The sequence below is a fragment of the Elephantulus edwardii genome, unplaced genomic scaffold, assembly GCF_000299155.1.
Source record: "Elephantulus edwardii isolate Elephantulus edwardi_28Jun2011 unplaced genomic scaffold, EleEdw1.0 scaffold00143, whole genome shotgun sequence".
In the NCBI taxonomy this organism is placed as follows: domain Eukaryota; kingdom Metazoa; phylum Chordata; class Mammalia; order Macroscelidea; family Macroscelididae; genus Elephantulus; species Elephantulus edwardii.
The window spans coordinates 6,885,999-6,898,520 of record NW_006399893.1 but is presented as its reverse complement, the minus strand read 5'-3'; the positions used below and the strand labels follow the sequence as shown (position 1 = coordinate 6,898,520).

The window sequence follows — 12,522 nt, the reverse complement described above, 5'->3', positions numbered from 1 at the left end:
ACCACTCATGGGAATTCTGCTGGGTTTCTGAGGCTTTAAAACGCAAAGACTTCATAGCTGTCAGGTGATAATTGACTCAGAACTGACCCTGGATGGTGTTTCCAGGGCTGCAAATCGTGTGGGAGAAAATTGCCCACCTTTCTCCTACAAGAACGCTTGATAGGAAAGAGTCCGAATTTTTCTCCCCAGGAACAACTTGGTGGATTCCAGTCATCAACTTTTCAGTTGACATTCGACATGTTAGGTACCATGGAAGCTTTACTGGGTTGTGGGGTTTTTTTGTTTCCCCCCCCCCCTAGTTTAAAAATTTACTGTAACTTGTAGTTTAACTAAAGAACTTTGGAAAGGTAAAGAAGTTTCTCCAAGTTACATGAGTACATTCAGGTCCAGATACATGACCTCTTCCTTTGTATTTCAACTCTTAGTATATTTCTCCTTTCCTTCTTCCACCAGCCCCTTAAAACAATACATATTGCCTTGGGTTAACAGGTTATTAGTAGCCTTTAATGACAAGAAACCTGCATTTAAGAAAGAAACATGTCATTGTTAGCCAAAGCTCTTGATTTATTTAAAAATTGAGGAGAAAGGAAACTGTAGTTTTCATGGAGGCACTAATTATGTTATTAGAATGAGAAAGAATTATCAGATTCAGCATAAAACAGGACTTACAACGAGAGCGCACCTTAGTGGCAAAGATGATATTTGTCTCGCTTACTTTGGGCATGTTGTCAGGACAGCTAGTATTGGAAAAAGGCATCATGATGAGAAAGTTAGAGGGTCAATAAAAAAGAGAAAGACCCTCAACATGACAGACTGACAGGGTATAACAAAGGGTTCAAGCATGGTGGAGAGACTATGATAATGCAATATGAGAGAAGGTTCGGACCTGTTGATCAAAAGTCTATTGGAGATGTATGAACTGGATGGCACCCAATGGCAGCAGCATTGCAGTTTAACTCAATGTATTTTATATTAAAAGTCTATTGCATATGAACATCATATTCAGAAATCATCAATGATAAAATCAGATTAATTGTCTATGACATTTTCTGAATAACTGCTCACGTAACAAAGGAATTCCTCATTTTCCAGAATTTATTTTCTTAAAATTGTCGTTTGGTTTAGGAAAAAAAAAAAGAATTCTGTTCATACACTCATTCCTAAAATACAGTGTACATCTTGTCTTTGTGTTTTCTAAGAAGCCAAATATTTCTTTTCTAAGCATAAATAATTATAAGCATTCAAAAAATAAAAAAGGGATTACATTGTTTTGGTTAAACAAAGAAAGAAACACATAACCATTGCATATGATCAGGGTAAATATAATGCATTCCACATGACTTAAAAACCATGTTTTGCCTAGAAGGGCATGCTCACATGACCAACAAAATTCTCCTCTTCCCTAAAACTTTGGTTAACAGATACACCCAGTTTCTTGCTTTTACAGAATAAAACATGGACCCTTGTATAGATAACTAGGACATTAAGCCTATTTAGTGAGTGTATATAAGGTTTTTATGCTGATTTTGAAGAATTCCAGTTCTCTTCAGTGCTTGTTTACAGAATGATCACAGGATGCACGGAAAGTATTATTCATCCCAGTGACTAAGCATGTGGGTCACAGAAGCAGAGGCTCCCAGAACTGGAAGTGACCCAAGGGATTATCTTGTCCAAACCCTTCCTTCTAGAGATAAGGATAAACTCTCCCTGTTCTGGAGACTACTGCAATGAACTCTTGCTTGTCTTTGTGTCTGCAGGAATACATGGATTCCAATAAATACCTGGAGCATCTGCTGACTCAACTCCAGGAACAGCACCGAAGCCTTTGGAGGTGAGTTAAATCCCGAGCCTCCTCTCTTTTTTTCCTCTCATGTAGTGAGTGACCTTTACAACTTTTATCTTGACCTCCGTGATAGGAAGTTGGAAAAAGGCTAATTCTTCCACTTGGAACCAGAGACTTTCCGGGGTGCAGAAATCACGAGGGGCTGCCTAGAAAATGCCATTCCTTTGATGAAAGTGGAATAGTTGTGCCTGCGCTGGTCCTTGAGTCAAGGGCATGTTGAGAGCTGGAGAGATTGGAGGGGTGGCGTGTGAAACTTTTCAAGGTCAAGAAATTCATGCAATTTGCCCAAAGCTATCTGGCAAGCTTTTAATACAGAGGAAAACAAAATCCACATTCTCTGACCCTTGCTTGTTTAATGGTCATTTGATTGCTCCTCTAATTAAAATGTAAACAATTGCTTAGATTTTCTGATTATCTTAATATTAAAAACAACAATGAATATTTACCATCCTCATGCAACTGACAGTGCCCCCATGTGGATTAGAGTGAAATGGACTCCATAGGTTTCCCATGATTAATATTTTGGGGATGTAAATGACCAAGCCTTTCTCCCAAGTTACCTTTGGGTAGATTTTCTAAGTAGACTCTCACATCTGCCTTTGTTGTTGGCGGCTGAGTGTGTCACTATTTGTGCCACCCTCCTCTAACATTAAAGGAGATTGTTTTAAAAGTAGCATTGCATAGGTCTCCAGCAAGTAGTTTTTGTTTTATAAAAGAGTAATATGGTAAGTTAATTCTAGATAAGGAAAGGCACACACGTGAATGTGGGCAGGTTAATTAGAAAAAAGGTTGAGTAAAATAGAAGCCCTAGTCCCATTTGTTCTCTGAGTTTATCAGGATTTGAGCCTGGAACAGATGGTTCTAATGCTATTATGTAAATTTTCAGGATCCATGCCTTCACATGTGCTACTGTGGAATTTGAATCTTTTTCCCAAATTCCAGTGGTATTCTTAGGTGCCATACACTGCGCTTCTGCTCACAGAAATCTTATGAACAACAGAACAAAACCCAGCCCCATCCTCTACCAAACTCATGACACCTAGAGGTGTGGTCGCTATATCAATCCAGCTTGTTGAGAGTCTTCTTCCTTTGCTTACCTCCTACTTTGCAAATCATGATATTCATCACCCCCCCCATGACTGGCCCCTGCTAGTAACGTGTATATGACACAAAGACTCACCATCCTTGCTTCTAAGGAGTCTTCTGAATACACTTCTTCCCAGACACATTTGTTTGTCCTTTTGGCAAGCCATGAGATACTCAATATTCTTCAGCAACACCGTGATTCAGGATCACCAATTCTTCCTATAGCTCTTATTAATACAAAACAAATATACTAATGGCTAGTGACTATAATGCTTTATCATTGTATCCTAATATTTTATATCTTTATTTCCCCTTGGATGAGTAAGCCTCTAAACTGCTTTACTTCTTTTGTATCTTCTAGTAATGTTTTCACTGTATACAGAGATGTTGTGTAAATATTTACCATTGCTCTGGCCCTGTTGCCAAACCTCTTTCAAAGCCCTCACACTATTCTCCTTGCCCATTTTACACTCCACTGTCACAGATTCTAATAAGCTTCAACTTCATCATCATTGGGGAATTCTAGCCCTTAAGTAAAGTACCAAATATTTATTTTAAATTTTGATGCTATTATATTATTTTTTAAAGTAGAAGACAGTTTTCTAACTTTCATATGCATAGAAAAACTTGCTAGAATATAACAAACTTGTTTAATTTTATGTCTGTCACTAATGAATATAACCACTACTTTTGTATCATTTGATGCAGTATTCATCATATTTGTTTTGGGGTGATATCATCTGATTTAATACAATTTTATTTTCAGAAGAAGTTCATTATATGAGTGAAATAAACAGTAGTTTGTTTATAGTTATATGACTTTTAAAATATTTTCTTTGAATATTTAGGAAAATATGTTTTAATTGTTTAATTGAATTATCTTAACAGTTTTAACTATTTACAGAGAATATTTTGTTTTTTCTGTCTTCTAAAAATAGTCAAAAGTGATGAATACATGCACATGAAGGAAATTTTTAAAAATGTTGCTACCTGGGAAGACTTTATTGTCAAATAGTATAGGTACTGTTGAATATTGAGAAGTATTGGGCTGCATTGATCATTAAAAGAAGTAAAGTTTCTTACACACGAAACTAATAATATACACAAGATAATAGTGAAATAAAGACTTCTAAACAAAGTAACTTGAATTAAAATAGAACAAATGTATCCAACTACATTTCACATTGTTAGACTGACATTTTCTATGATTGTATTGGCTAACCCTATTTTATAACTACTTATATTTCCATTCTTAAATGAAAATATATCCTAAGGGTCTATATTTCTTTTTTTCTATTTTCTCATCCCTCTCATGCTTTTCTATCCTGTTTTTTACCTCATTCTTCTTCTGCCTCGTTAAAGTTGACTTTGTCAGTAAATGTATTATATATATCATTGAGGAAGAATAACAGATTCACTGGGTCTTTGAAAAAAACAAACAGCAAGAAAAAGCCTTTTTTTAATATGGCTTTCTTGAGGTAGCTAATAAAACCTTTTGGTCTTCTCAGATATAATTCAATTAAAATCTCATTTCAGGCATGGACTTAACCTAACACAAAGTAAGAGCTAAGAATTTTGTGTGCAGTAGCTTCTATTTTTCTTCAGAAATGGAATTATTGCTATCAAAGAAGTGAAGTCATATATATACTGTCAGAGAATCTAATAAAAAAGCTCCATTTGAATAACAATAGAGAGCAATAATGACATTTGAATAGTCAGAATAACTACTAGATAGAAAATGGAAATAGGTAGTATTGAAAAGAAAATGAAAACCAATAATAGTAGATTTATATACTATTTATTGAATCATGAAATTACGTTTGATTATATTTTGCAAATAGAGCTGAGCTTGACTGACTTAAAGTGATAGGCTTTATGATGGTTATTACAAAATCATAACGACAACTGTGGCCAAATTGTTTTTAGTAAAGGATATATGAGTGGCAGTGAGCAGTGTGGGGAATCCTTTCTGGTCTTGATTAAATTTCTTAAATGCTTTATTCATGAGTTGGAATCTGTGCTGTGCAGAGGATCATGGGAGTATCATGTCCTATACACAAGCACAACTGGGTTGCCTGAACTTAAACAAGTGTTCTCATAAATCAGCATAGACTCCCTCTTTGATTTGATTAGGCTTTTGATTTGTGGCTGCTACAATTTTCATGGAGAAGGCCTACTTGTCATTGCAACTTATACTAACTGATGGCTTCCCATTATTTTTGAGCTGAACTATAACTTAAAAGATCTATATCGAAATCTATAGTTAGATCTTCCAGCAATAATTGTGATAAAATTAATTTATGCTCACCATCCATGATGACTACTCAGAATTGTGGTAGGCACATGGCAAGCTCTTATTACTACTTGTTTAATTTTAAAAGAATTAGAAAATGTTGATAGAGGAATGGGAACAATTCTTTTTAAAATTAATATTCCTTTTCCCCCAGAGGGAGCTACTAGTCTTCAGTAGATATATCCATTTTGTATAGTATAACCATTTGCTGTGACAAAAAAATATATTGTTGCAGTCTCAATATAGCTGTTTATTTTGCAGTCCTGCTTAGTTGTCTACTGAAATAGACCTATAATCTATATCTGTGCTTCCAAATTGCAAAGGAATTTGTATAGACTGCTAGCAATGAACTGTCTTTTAGCTCAACTGTCTTTTTTGACACCAACAAGTCCTTTCTAAAGAATGAAGTCATCTCCAGAAGAATCAAGGACATAGTCTGGGTAGGTCTAAAATAAGCATACTAGTGATAACATATATACTATTTGGCATTAAATGGTCATTGTCATCCTTTTTTTCCATATTTTGTTCTAATGTGGAAAGTTGGAATTAGGAGAGAAAGTCAGGTTTTTTTGCACTTGATAATATTTGTATCCTCTCTTACTATGTCTAATTTGACTAAATGTATCTATGAATGACAAAAATTTTATGGAAATAATTGCCGGGAATGTCTTCTAACATTTGATAGAAATCTCCACACCTAGCTTCAAGTTAAGAATTTAGAACAAACAAACAAACAAACAGTTGGAAAATAACAAATAAAATAATGAATATTTATGTAATTTAAATTTCTCTTTCATACTACATATATAAAGGAAGTAGCATGAAAAAGTAGTAAGAGAAAGAAGGATGCATAGGGAGTTTCAGTGACTTGCACTCTATCTGGCTTGCCTAAACTAGAAGCATAATTTCTCTTGTCTTATTATCTACAAAGCAGGCTATCAAAATAGCTACTATTTAAGATTACTGAACACTGTAACCCCCATGAGCTACTCATAATGGCATAAATAATTATATTGCATTTTTTGAACATATACCAAAACAAAACAAACAAACGAACGAACATCAAAAAAAAGCAAGCTGTAAAGACAGAAAAGCCCATGTAAGGACAGCAGAATCTAATCTTTATTAATTTCACAAAGAGGAACTGTCCCTGTCAACATCATCAGTGGCACAAAGCCAATTCTCATGAGGTCAGGAATGTCCCCCATGCTCCCATACTTCTTTAGACTCAACACCAATATTACTACATTGTTGTTGTTGTTGTTATGTGCCATTGAGTCTACATACAGGATAGTGACTCTATGTACAGCACCTCTGAGCCCTGCCCTGTCCAGAGCCAGTCTCACTAATTCTGACACACCAACCCCCATTATCCCAGTCACTGTATCAATCCATCTCATATTGTGTCTTCCTCTCCTGTGCTTACTGCTTTGCTAGGTCCAAAAATCCAGTGCAATTTCGCACAGGCCACAAATAACCATGTTGGGGAAGTTAAAAGGTTATAATTCAGGTTAGTAACAGAACACAGGCAGGATGGCATCTGAAAGGTGTATGCAGACACCTGAGCTCTGAGCCTCGTGGCTTTACACTAGTGTTATAAAGTTTTCAGTCCTGCAAAGTATGCTCTCCCCACCCCCAGTTGTCCAACAAAGGCTCTTAGCTCTGGTTTCAAAGGTGTAGCAGTCCCAAGGTCCCATCTCACTTCAGGTTCTCTGGCTTAGCTATCACTGATGCTGCCATAAGTGTAGCTGGAACAAGAATTTCTCATCCTGGAGGATATCTTACATTCTCTAGCTGCTGCTGCTGCTGCTTCTTTGCTGTTTGGGAAAGTCTAATGCTCCTGCTGCTGGATTACTCCATTTAATGGCGAGATTAGCCAATCCTTTTGTTGTTGTTGTTGTTGTTGTTGTTATGTGCCATTGAGTCGTTTGCAACTCATAGCAACCCTATGCACAACATCCCTAAACCCTGCTCTATCCTGTGCCAATCGCACTGGCTCTGACACACTCATCCCGATTACTCCAGTCACTGAATCAATCCATCTCATAGAAGGTCTTCCCCTCTTGCACCATCCCTCCAGCCTCCCAAGCATGATGTCTCTCTCCAAGGACCTGTCCCTCCTTGCAACATGCCCAAAGTATGTCCGACAAAGCCCCAGAATCCTTGCTTCCAAGGAGTAGCTTGGTTTTACCCTCTCCAGGATGAATCTGTTTGTTTTCTTGGCAGTCCATGGTACATTCAATACTCTTCTCCAGCACCACAGCTCAAAGGCATCAATTCTCCTTCTGTCCTCCCTAGTCATTGTCCAACTCTCTGATGCATAGCAAGTGATTGCAAAGACCATGGGCTGTATCGGGTGCACCTTAGTCTGCAGAGAGACACCGTTGCTCTTGAGTACTTTAGAGAGGTCCCTAAGAGCAGACTTTCCCATTGCAATACGTTTTTTGATTTCCTGGCTACTGGTGCCAAGAGTGTTGACTGTGGAGCCGAGCAAACTGAAGCTGTGGACAATCTGAATCTCTTCGCCATCCATCCTGATGCTACCAATTGGTCCAGTGGTGAGAACCTTTATCTTCTTGACATTGAGCCTCACTCCTTACTGAAGGCTGCAGTCCTTGACCCTCTGCAGCAAGTGCATGAGGTCCTCCTCAGTTTAAGCAAGCAGGGTTGTGTCATCTGCATAACGCATATTGTTAATAAATCTTTCACCATTCCTGATGCCGCAATTCTCCTCATAGAGCCCAGCCTCTCGGATAATCTGCTTTGCATACAGGCTGAAAAGGTATGGAGACAGGACACATTCCTGGTGTACACCCTTCCCAATTTTGAACCATCCAGTGTTACCCTGCTCTGTTCTGATGACTGCCTCTTGGTCCAAGTATAGGTTTCGCATTAGCATGATCAAGTGTTCTGGGATTCCCATCCTTCTCAGAGTCAGCCACAGTTTGTTATGATCCACACAGTCAAATGCCTTTGCATAATCAATGAAACACAGATAGACATTCTTCTGGTATTCCCTGCTTTCAGCTAAGATCCATCTAATATTAGCTACAATATCCTTAGTACTACGACCCCTTCTAAACCCAGACTGGACTTCTGGCAATTCTCTGCTGATGTGCTGTTCCAGTCATTTTTGGATAATCTTCAGCAGAATCTTGCTTGCATGTGAAATCAATGATATCGTTCTGTAGTTTCCACACTCAGTTGGGTCACCCTTCTTTGGAATGGGAACAAATATAGATATCCCCTATGGATAGGCTAACATGCCTCATTTGCATATTCTCACCCATCTGCATGGCAAAATCAAATAATGGCTAGGAAAGTCATATTGAAAGATAAACTCCACAAAAACCCATAGCTGGTGAGTCAGTTCTGTTTCTCAACAACCTTAGAGAACAGAGTAGACCTGTCCTGTTGGGTTTATAACTCTGTATTCTTTGTAAGAACAGATTATCATGATTTTTCTTCTGCAAAGTGACACATGGGTTAGACAAATCAGTTGTTATGTACTGTCAAGTTGCCTGCAACTCATAGTGACCTCTGCACAACAGCTCGGAACCCTGCCCTATCCTAAGTCCTAAGCCAATCTCACCATCTCCAACACACCTACCTCATAACCCCAGTCACTGTGCAAATCCTTCCCATTAACTTTATCTAAGTTGATAATAGGAAACAAGAGTAGTGCAGACCTCCAGGAGTTATCTCAAAGACTCTTGGGATGCTTGAAACCACCAGCAGCTCCTTGGGAGAGAGAAAGGCAGTCTCCTTCCATGTGAATGGGAAGAGATTGGCTATCTTTCCCTGATGGAGCAGCTGCTGGATTTAAAACACCTTTCTTTGGGTTACTATTGCAACTTCTTAACCACTAGGCCACCAGAATTCCATTTGGTATATAAAACAAAACCAAAACAAAAAACAAACACACCCCCCAAAAAAAAAACCAAAACAAGAAGAAGATAAGCTTGGGTATACTGCAAATAATATTTTCCAGGCTACTAGGAATATGGCCTAGAGGCAAGAACCTGCACTACAATCCCAAAGTCTTGCAGTTTGAGACCATCAGCTGCTGTGGACGAAGGATGGACAGTCTCCTCCCTTGTGATTAACTGCCTCTGAAAACTAGCTGGAGGGTCTGCTACTGGTCATTTCTGACTGTTCGGTAGCCAACAACAAAAACAACATTAGAGAAGCCAAGTGTTTAGAGAACATTATGCTTGGGAAATTAGAGGGTCAGTAAAAAAGAGGAAGAGCCTCCATAAGATGGATTGTGGCAGTGGCTGCAGCAATGGGTTCAAACTTAGCAACAATTATCAGAAGAGAGCCAGGCCAGGCAGGGCTGCAGAACACAGGGCTGCTGTGAGTTGGAACCAAATCTAGGCACTGAGCAACAACAACATGATAAAATTATCTTGTTTGTTAGATTTGACTTACAGTTGTTCGGTAATGGAAGGCCTGATGAATAATTGAGTCATGTTAAAATTTCGTTACGCAATATGGATTTTGATATGTAATGCAGGGGATGTTGGAGGTAGGATAGGTCAGATGAGACATGAGCAAAATCACTTCTCCTTAGCAAATCTGCTTTTTTATATGAGACTTTTGGAAGCATCATAAAGGCACCCTGCAATGATTGCATGTAATTTTTCTTTCTTTGTGTTTCAGTCTTCTTAGTGCTGCCTTATGGAATTCTTGGCCTGTAAATGCTTTCTGACCTGTTGGGTCTTGATATTTCCCTCATTCCTGGTTTGATCCTCACAAAAAAGAAGGGTCTTCTATTCTTTTATTGCTAGGCCTCCAGACAGTTTGCAATAGACAAGGATCTTGAAGGCAAACTGGTCACACCTGCCCCCTTTCTGTTGTAAACTAATATTAATGTAACTCTTAAGCAAACACCTGAATTGGGGGTAGGGTATATTGAAGCAGCCAATGAAACAAAAACCAAAACAAAACAAGGACACACCAACTTGGAAAGCGTGCTTGACTTAGAATCTAAGATATGGTATTGTGCCTGAAGAGGAATTACTCCCTTAACAATTACCTCAGCACCAAACTACAGCTTTCTTTATGTGTTTTTTATATTAATAATTTTTATTAATAATTTTAATGAACATTTACAGAGATTTTAGATTTCCATTCATTCATTGCTGTACTTCTCTCCCCGCCGAGCCCCCCGCCCCCAGTTCGCTCCTCTCTTTGAAAAGTAAAAGAAACACTCCTTCCCTGGTACACAATCCCTGCCCCGCACCGCTCCCACCACCCCAAGTACATTCCACTATGCAACCTTAATTGTGGACTCTTGTGATAACCATAATACCCTATTGTACATGTCTTTTAAATTATTCTCTCCCTCATCCGTTTCAGTGCAGTATACACAATTTATCCAGTTTTTCTCAGTCTTAATATCTCAGTCACAAAAAGACAAATATTGCATGGTGCCACTGCTGTAAAACCGCAGCTTTCTAATGATACCAGGTAACCACACACTTGCTTATGAGGCTGACCTCAAGGCACAAAGGCTGAGACAGACACAAGGTGATCCTGTCTAAACAACACATTCTAGTGTCACCAAAAGCTTCCTGACTTACACAATTATGCGTGTTCCCACCAGACACCAGAATGTTCTCTCAATGGAATGGTAGCACCCAAAGACACAAGAGAGAAATGAGGCAAGATGTGCACCCCCAGGTCCTATTAAAGGTCTGACAGTGAACAAGCTCTGAACTGTCCAAAAGGAATATCTGATTAGGTATTATATGTATGACAGCAATCTGGAACAACAGATACATTGTGAGGAGGGCTGGAGAAATAGGGGGATAAGAAAATATGCAACAATGAAAAAATTAAAATCTTGTTTAAAAAAACTCTCAAGTTCTGCCAACTCACCTGCTAAACCCAAACCCCTGTTCTGTGTTCCTGCCTCACTCTGCTGAGGTCAAAGGAGATCAGAGCCACCAAGCCTCCCATCTCACTCCTCTTCACCTCTGAGCTGAATTTCCCACCATATCTACATGCTCCTGTACAGGTGCAAGTGCAATGACCACCCTCGGAACCCTTCTGCATTTCCGCAATGATCTGCTGCGGGTTGTTCCAGATGGTCCCAGACCCTGCTGTGACAGGAAGCTTGCTCTAAGCCCCCCTGTGTGTGCTCTCTACCCAGCACAGAGGAGAATAAATCAGAGCTCTGGAAAATTGGGTATTGATAGATGCTCCCAAAGTCATGCCAGTCTGGGGAGGACATGGGGTGAGCTGCAGCCCCCAAGGATACTTGATAGAACACTAAGAACATACTGCACTGGGAGTCCTGGGTGGTGCAGATGGCTAACAGGCTCAGCTGTTAAACAAACACTGTCTGGGGAAATGGACAAGGTCCCTTGGAAGAAAGCCTGGTGATCTACATCCCTAAAAAACCACTCAATGAAAACCTGGGGCACACAGTTCCACTCAAACATGTGGGTTTACCATGAGCCAGAAGTGACTCGGTGACAACTGGAGCTGATACTGTCTTAGAGGAGCATGGTGTCATTCAAGCTTCTTCTCTTAGTCCTGACAACCCTGATTATGTGACACCACTGTCTATAAGGTGACTTGCTCACCAATAGAGCAAAGACAAGTAGAACTAACAGCAACAAGATTTCTGAGCTGATGGAAACAAAAACCTCACAGGTTCCTACTTGACCTTGTACCTAAGAATTGCAGTTTAAGATGAAACCTACAAGCTGCTCTGTTGGAGGAGGATGCAAAGGTGTCCTCTGTTACAGGGCTACAGCAGCCTTGGAAACCTGACAGAAGATGTCCGTGTGCTGGAATTGACCTTATCGCAGGCGGTTAGTTTATATGCGATTTTTCTACATGTATATTGCTTTATAAAATTGCTTAGTGTTTGTTTCTAAATCACCTGAAACAACTACATTCAACTCATTGCATTTGAGTCAGAACTGACTCATAGCTCACCCTCTACCTGGTTTTCCAAAGCTTTAAATAGCATATGAGGAGATTATCCATCTTTCTTCCATGGAGCAGCTGGTGGATTCAAACTGCGTCTCTATGGGTTGGCAGCGCAAATCCTTATTCACTAGGCTGCCAGAGCTCCCTCATCTGAGGTGAGGTGATGTCAAAAGGTCAGCATGAAATTCTATAGATAATTTAATGTGAAGACATGCTTTGTTGTTTCTGATTCAGATTTGTCCACTCTAGTCTCTTTAAAGGGCCATGCTAAGGGAGTTCTGGTGGGAAGAAGCTGTGCTGAAATCCCAAAGGCACAAAGTTTGAATCAATCTCTCTCTCTCTCTCTCTCTCTCTC

At 39.2% G+C, this 12,522-nt stretch overlaps 1 protein-coding gene across 1 annotated transcript in view; it reads left to right on the top strand.

Moving 5' to 3' along the window:
* NCKAP5 (NCK-associated protein 5) overlaps positions 1 to 12,522 on the top strand; it is a 914,632-nt gene that overhangs the window by 10,745 nt on the left and 891,365 nt on the right. Inside the window, 1 exon segment of the mRNA XM_006894461.1 lies at positions 1,758 to 1,831. Coding sequence (XP_006894523.1) covers positions 1,764 to 1,831 — 68 coding nt within the window. The 5' untranslated portion in view covers positions 1,758 to 1,763.